This window comes from Salmo salar, chromosome 04 (genome assembly GCF_965601325.2).
Source record: "Salmo salar chromosome 04, fSalSal1, whole genome shotgun sequence".
In the NCBI taxonomy this organism is placed as follows: Eukaryota; Metazoa; Chordata; class Actinopteri; order Salmoniformes; family Salmonidae; genus Salmo; species Salmo salar.
This window is the reverse complement of record NC_138294.1, coordinates 88,709,627-88,717,285: the sequence shown is the minus strand read 5'-3', so window position 1 is coordinate 88,717,285 and position 7,659 is coordinate 88,709,627. Positions and strand designations below refer to the sequence as shown.

Sequence of the window (7,659 nt, the reverse complement as noted above, 5' to 3'; positions counted from 1 at the left end):
CTACAGTAAATGTACACTGAGCAAAAATATAAAACGCAACATGTAAAGTGTCAGTCCCAAGTTTCATGAGCTGAAATAAAAGATCCCAGAAATGTTCCATATGCACAAAAAGCTTATTCTCATTTTGTGCACAAATTTGTTTACATCCCTGTTAGTGAGCATTTCTCCTTTGCCAAGATAATGCATCCACCTGACAGGTGTGGCATATCAAGAGGCTGATTAAACAGCATGATAATTACACAGGTGCACCTTGTGCTGGAGACAATAAAGGCCACTCTAAAATGTGCAACACAATGCCACAGATGTCTCAAGTTTTGATGGAGCGTGGAATTGGCATGCTGACTGCAGGAATGTCCACCAGAGCTGTTGCCAGAGAATTTAATGTTAATTTCTCTACAGTAAGAAGAAAATTTGGCTGTACATCCAACCGGCCTCACAACCGCAGACCACCGTGTATCCACACCAGCCCAGGACCTCCACATAGGGCCTAATTTATTTATTTCAATTGACTGATTTCCTTATATGAATTGTAACTCTGTAAAATCGTTGAAATTGTTTCCTTTATATTTTTATTCAGTATAGTTCAACTAGTAATTTAATTACATTTTGCAGTAGCTTTGTGGTATACCTAGTTGAACTAAATTCAAATTGTGGCAGCATTTTCAGTAGTTAATTACTTCTACTAGAACCACACACTACTTTTTTTGCTAAAAGAACAGAAAATATGGGTAAAATAGGCAAGACGTATTTCATAGAGGTATTTAGATCAGATAAATGAGGGTCAACTTCAAGCCTCTTTTAAATCGTCATCTCTTTATTCACAACACAGTACTTTTTACACTTTAAACCAAACAGTATGATAACAGCATAATAGTCCTAGAGAGGTCTTCAACCATTTAAAACCATGTATTCTTGCACACTGCTGTAACTGGAGACCACTTACAGGGGTGCAACATGTGGAAAAGGAGTGCACTCGAAACTAACTGCCAAGGTATGTTTCCTGGCAGGCCAGTCACAGTCAACTCTGTTCACTGGGTCAGAAGGGTCAGGAAAGGCAAAAATACATATTTGGACCATGTTCCAGTTCAATCTTCAACTAGGTTTGAGATCTGTATAGAAGGGAGATAAAATACATAAATCAACTATAATATACATTATAAGGTCAACATGAACAACAGTTAGATTTGCTATTGGGTAGAAATGCTGTTGATCCATAATGTGAAAAACTCCACCCAATGCAATGCACACGGTTCTTTGTTCCGTCTTAAAATGGCAGTTGGACAAGAACAACAACAGCGCAGAGGCAAAAAAAAAAAAAAAGACACGAACAGACATGTTTATGCGCAACATTGTTTGCACTAAAATTGCTTAATTTTCATCCCATTTTCTAGATCTTTCGTAGTTCTACAACATTACCTGACACAGAGTCCATCAAGATGATGAACTTTTGGTTCTCCTGCGTTTGAGTTCACTGTTTTGATATTTTTCAGCAATTTTTCTCTCGTGTCCAGCAGGGATATGGCGATTGGTGTTCAGTCCGATTTCTCTCTTGGTTCTACCTTTTCCACCAGCGTGACATGAATATTCGGCTAAATTGTAGTAATCGTATTGATCGTAGTGTGCTTCTTCGAAAAAAGCAAATATTTCAATGTCTGTTGCCATAATTTTTTAGGAGAGGCAAATATTGCTAGTACAGTTCTCTAAATGAAGTCTATCAACGGTGCAAAAGCTGAAGTAAACAGATGATGTCACTCACTGTTTTTATTCTTAACGTCACATGATCAAGAGACGACTCTGATTGGCCCATGTCAAGATCCCTTCTGATTGGCCCATGTCAAGATCCCTTCTGATTGGCCCATGTCAAGATCCCTTCGTTTTACAAGGCGGTGTTCTCCTTGTTTTTTTTCCCCCCCTATGCATGCCAGCAAAGCCACTACACTACCAGGGTTGAGGAGCTTACTTTCTAAATGTAATCCGTTACAGTTACTAGTTACTTGTCCACATTGTAATCAGTAATGTAACTTTTAGATTACCCAAACTCAGTAACGTAATCTGTTTACATTCAGTTACTTTTAGATGACTTTCCCCTTTTAGATTACTTTAACCCAGAGTTACCTTATGAGGCATTAGAAGAAGACAAAAGTGTATGTTTCCAATAGAACGACATCTATTTGCAGGATAAATCAATGTTAAAGTTTACATAGCTGGCCATATATGGATGTTACATTTTACTTTATGGGTTGGTTATGTAGGCTTCTTCTAACCCACCGCTTTCTACTACATATAATATTACGATTAAATTATTTCCTTACATTAAAAAACAAAGTCTATCAGTATTCCAGTCATTCCAATCTTCAAGAATATTGTTTTACCTGAGCATAACCCTAAAACGAAGGACTTATTAGCCAGCCCTACTCTGTTGTTTATGATTGTGTTGTCATGGAGAACTGATTGTCTGAGACTGCGTGAATCAGGCAAATTCATGGTCGAATTGCTGCAAAGAAACCACTACTAAAGGACACCAATAAGAAAAAGAGACTTGCTTCGGCCAAGAAACAGGAGCAATGGACATTAGACTTGTGGAAATCTGTCCTTTGGTCTGATGAGTCCAAATTTGAGATTTTTGGTTCCAACTGACGTGTCTTTGTGAAACGCAGTGTAGGTGAACGGATAATCTCCGCATGTGTGGTTCCCACCATGGAGCATGGAGGAGGTGTTATGGTGTGGGGGTGCTTTGCTGGTGACACTGTCTGTGATTTATTTAGAATTCAAGGAACACTTAACCAGCATGGCTACCACAGCATTCTGCAGCGATACGTCATCCCATCTGGTTTGGGCTTAGTAAGACTATCATTTGTTTTTCAACAGGACACTGACTCAAAACACACCTCCAGGCTGTGTAAGGGCTATTTGACCAAGAAGGAGAGTGATGGAGTGCTGCATCAGATGACCTGACCTCTACAATCACCTGACCTCATCCCAATTGAGATGGTTTGGGATGAGTTGGACCACAGAGTGAAGGAAAAGCAGCCAACAAGTACTCAGCATATGTGGGAACTCCTTCAAGACTGTTGGAAAAGCATTCCAGGTGAAGCTGGTTGAGAGAATGCCAAGAGTGTGTGCAAGGAGTTTTGAATATTTGTTTTGTACCAATAAAAATGTTGGTTACACCTACTCATTCAAGGGGTTTTCTTTACTTTTTGTATTTTCTACATTGTAGGATAATAGTGAAGACATAAAAACTATGACAGACCACATTTGAAATCATATAGTAACCAAAAAAGTGTTATACAAATCAAAATATATTTTAGATTTTAGATTCTTCAAATTAGCCACCCTTTGCCTTGATGACAACTTTGCACACTCTTGGCATTCTCTCGGCTTCATGAGGTAATCACCTGGAATGCATTTCAATTAACAGGTGAGCCTTGTTACAAGTTAATTTGTGGAATTTATTTCCTTCTTAATGCGTTTGAGCCAATCAGTTGTGTTGTGACAAGGTAGGGGTGGTATACAGAAGATAGCCCTATTTGGTAAAAGACCAAGTCCATATTATGACAAGAACAGCTCAAATAAGCAAAGAGAAATGGCAGACCATCACTACTTTAAGACATGAAGGTCAGTCAAGTTGGAAAATGTCAAGAACTTTTAAAGTTCCCTCAAGTGCAGTTGCAAAAACCATCAAGTGCTATGATGAAACTGGCTCTCATGAGGTCCGCCACAGGAAAGGAAGACCCTGAGTTACCTCTGCTGCCCTGAATGACGGGTCACCACTGCAATCCCTATACCCAGATACATGCAGTTGAATTGTAAATCTATCATGACGACACAGTATTAAATATGTCTGTTGGCTGTAGACTGCAAACTGGGCAATGCGAGTACAATCTAGACATGTCCAGTAAACATATGTCCACTTTCACATTCCATGTGTATTGTATTTGCAAGCCTTTTTGGGATGGCAGGTAGCCTAGTGGTAAGAGCATTGGACCAGTTGACCCAAAGGTTGCTAGATCAAATCACTGAGCTGACAAAGTTAATGAAAAAATCTGTCATTCTGAACAAGGCAGTTAATCCACTGTTCCTAGGCTGTCATTGTAAATAAGAATTTGTTTTGGAACTGACTTGCCTAGTTAAATCAAATTCTACTTCACTGTTGGAGCTAGTAACAAGCTTTTCGCTGCACCTGCCATAACGCCGGCAAATCTGTGGACGTGAGCAATAAACTTTGATTTGATTTGTAGAGAGACAAACTCCTATGTTTAACTCAGTATATGTTTCATTAGAAATGATCTCAAACTCTAATATCTAACAGATTGTATATAGACTTATTTTTCTACTGTATTATTGACTGTATGTTTTGTTTTACTCCATGTGTAACTCTGTGTTGTTGTATGTTGTCGAACTGCTTTGCTTTATCTTGGCCAGGTCGCAATTGTAAATGAGAACTTGTTCTCAACTTGCCTACCTGGTTAAATAAAGGTTAAATAAATAAATAAATAAATAAATAAATAAAAACAGTACACGGCTGAGACACTAGGAGGCAGTATGACCCCACTGGCAAAAAAAAAACATTTTAAAGATGCTACTCTTGCGCAGAGGCATGAGGGGATTGCCATACATGTTCATTGAATGTATTTATTTATTTATTTTTGTAATAGATTAGATTGGTCTCAGAGTGCAAGGACAAAGGCAGCTTCAACTCTTAGATAGAGCTATAGTTTAAAAAAATCATAGACCAGGACAAAGTCTAGCTGACCAGCAATGTGATAAATACAGTCAGACTGTTACAGGTATGGTATGGAAACATTTTGCTGCAAATGTTTATATCTACACAAACAGATTTTCTGTATTGGCATTTGACAGGCCATTGTACTGTAGACGAGGGGTGGCGAGACGGTGACACGCCCCTGCCCTGTTGGTGTGGCACGTTCTGACGCTTTTCCACGTCGCAGTTCTCGTTGTCCCCAATGGTAAGCGGTTGCGTGTACGACTCGAGTAAGGCCGGAGAAAGATGGCGGCGCCCGTCCTGAGAGTGTCCACCCCTCGATGGGAAAGAATAGCCAGGCTCCTTGTTTGCGTCTTGGGTATATTGTTGTCCATATACGCTTTTCACGTGGAAACGGAAAAGTCTAGAGACTCGAATTATCGGGCCATGTGCGACGTGAGCAATTCTATCAGCTGTTCAAAAGTCTTCACCTCCAGGTAATTTGAATTCACCAGCGGCTCTCTGAATGAGACTGGGTGGCATTGTGGGAACGGCTGCGCGGGCTGAACTGTCAAATATATATATATATATATTTTTTCTTCTTTCGTATGCACCTCTTCTTTAGTACACTTTACAATTTCTGTAAAAAAAAAAAAAAATGCAATGGTTTTCGCCCCCAAAAAACGTCCAAAAGTTATAATCAGAAGCTTGCATACTGTTGATAACAAACTTAGGCTGGCATGTTTTACTGTAGAAGCTAGTGTAACGTTAGTTGTTTAGCCAAATTGCTAACGCTACGCTACTTATTCACCAGCCAGCAACTAACGCTAGCTAGCTACTAACTGTCTGTTTGTTTGCTAGATGCCAGGAAGTGGTGTTTTTTTTTCTTCATTTGCATGGATGCACATGTTACACATTTTTATAATTCAAACTTCTAAACACATATTGCTTTCATTAGATTGCTAAATTAGCCAACTAGCTAGCGAATACGGCGCCACCGCCGGCAGCAAACTAACATTGGCTAGTTACTAAGCTAGCCGAGCTAGCGAGACGAGATCGGCGTAACCATTCAGCCAGTTTTGTGTAGTTTGTCTAAACGTGTGAATCAGCTGTCTAATCTAACGTGTAACACATGAAATAAGTTGGAGAGAGAACCTCAAGCACGTTTTCCAATATCTAAAACTGATTTTAACTAGAAACTGTAGGCTACATTTGTATAGGACCATTAACTATATATCAAATATACTTTCCCGATTTCTGCCCTCATTGAGAATAGTTGAATTGTCAGCTGTAATATGTCAATGACAATATGAACAACCTGTTCCTTAGATTGGGAAATGCAAATGTTACATTGACGACAACTGAAGTCACATGACCTGTTTGGATTTCATCTGTCAGTTCAACTTGCCATGTGATGTTGGGGTAGCTCCCATGATTATATGACATGACGCTCCTGTTTGGTGTTTAATGTGGACAGGCAAAGTCAGGTCTCTGATGGTGCTGGAGTCATGAGAACAACACGTGATGAGACCTTAAGTTTCTCAACCACACTCTGCCTGCCGAAGGCCATCATGATGCTTTGAATAACACCCAACCTAAACCTGTTAACTTATAGTGGCATAATAAACAGTATTTTGTCTCGAGGGAGAGCTTTTTTTAATTTTCTATAGCAGAGAGAGAGAGAGAAAAGAGACTGGATGCTTTTGGTCTGTGTGGCATGTCTGTGAACTAAACAAATGAACCCTATAGGAAAGGAGGCCTATATCATTTACAATGTAGCATAAAACTGCTAGACCAGAACTGTTATCATTTACATTTTAGTCATTTAGCAGACGCTCTTAAATACTGGCCCCCGTGGGAAACGAACCCACAACCCTGGCGTTGCAAGCGCCATGCACTACCAACTGAGCTACAGGGGAATCCAATTATAAATACTAAAAGACATTCGCCCAATAACCTTGGTTAGCATTCTTGGAAAAGTCATTGTAATGCCTTCTTTAGGTATCAGTGGCTTGCTCATAGAAGTCTTTTTGAGAGTCAGTGTAACTGTCATGACATTTTCTCATAGGATTTGACTTGGTATCCATATTCCAAGTTGTTCACACCAGACCTCAGCTGGACCTTTCCATGGTTGTATAGGCTTGGCCTTCTCCATGATTTGTATAGGCTTAGCCTTTTCAGCTGGGCTTCTCCATTGGTTGTATACAGTGCATTTGGAAAGTATTCAGACCCCTGGACTTTTTCCACATTTTGTTACGTTACAGCCTTATTCTAAAATGGATTAAAGTAATGTTTTCCTTCATCAATATACACACACTACCCCATAATGACAAAGAGAGAACAGATTTTTAGACATTTTTGGAAATGTATAAAAAAAACACCTTATTTACATAAGTATTCAGACCCTTTGCAATGAGACTCAAAATTGAGCTCAGGTGCATCCTGTTCCCATTGATAATCCTTGAAATGTTTCTACAATTTGATTGGAGTCCACCTGTTGTAAATTCAATTGTTTATATAATGTCCCACAATTGACAGTGCACATCAGAGCAAAAACCAAGCCATGAGGTCGAAGGAATTGTCCGCAGAGCTCCGAGACAGGATTGTGTCGGCACAGATCTGGGGAAAGTTACCAAAACATTTCTGCAGCATTGAAGGTCCCAAAGAACACAGTGGCCTCCATTCTGAATTGGAAGAAGTTTGGAACCACCAAGACTCTTCTAAGAGCTGCCCGCTCAGCCAAACTGAGCAATCGTGGGAGAAGGGCCTTGGTCAGGGAGGTGACCAAGAACCAGATGGTCACTGACCGAGCTCTAGAGTTCCACTGTGGAGATGGGAGAACCTTCCAGAAGGACAACCATCTCTGCAGCACTCCACCAATCAGGCCTTTACGGTAGAGTGGCCAGACGTAAGCCACTCCTCAGTAAAAGGCACATGGCAGGTTGGAGTTTGCC

General features: G+C 40.0%; 1 protein-coding gene and 1 long non-coding RNA gene across 2 annotated transcripts; one reads left to right on the top strand and one right to left on the bottom strand.

The window, feature by feature from the left end:
* Nucleotides 1–793: 793 nt before the first annotated feature.
* On the bottom strand, nucleotides 794–1,772 carry LOC106603974 (uncharacterized). The gene is made up of 2 exons (XR_001328552.3): nucleotides 1,417–1,772; nucleotides 794–1,109 (listed from the first exon to the last, which is right to left on the bottom strand). It is a non-coding gene; the product is annotated as an uncharacterized LOC106603974 (long non-coding RNA).
* Nucleotides 1,773–4,623: 2,851 nt separating this feature from the next.
* vkorl (Vitamin K epoxide reductase complex subunit 1-like protein 1) lies at nucleotides 4,624–5,767 on the top strand. The gene is given in 1 exon segment (NM_001146431.1): nucleotides 4,624–5,767. A coding segment is annotated over 1 exon segment (195 nt). The 5' UTR covers nucleotides 4,624–5,011; the 3' UTR covers nucleotides 5,207–5,767.
* Nucleotides 5,768–7,659: the final 1,892 nt, after the last annotated feature.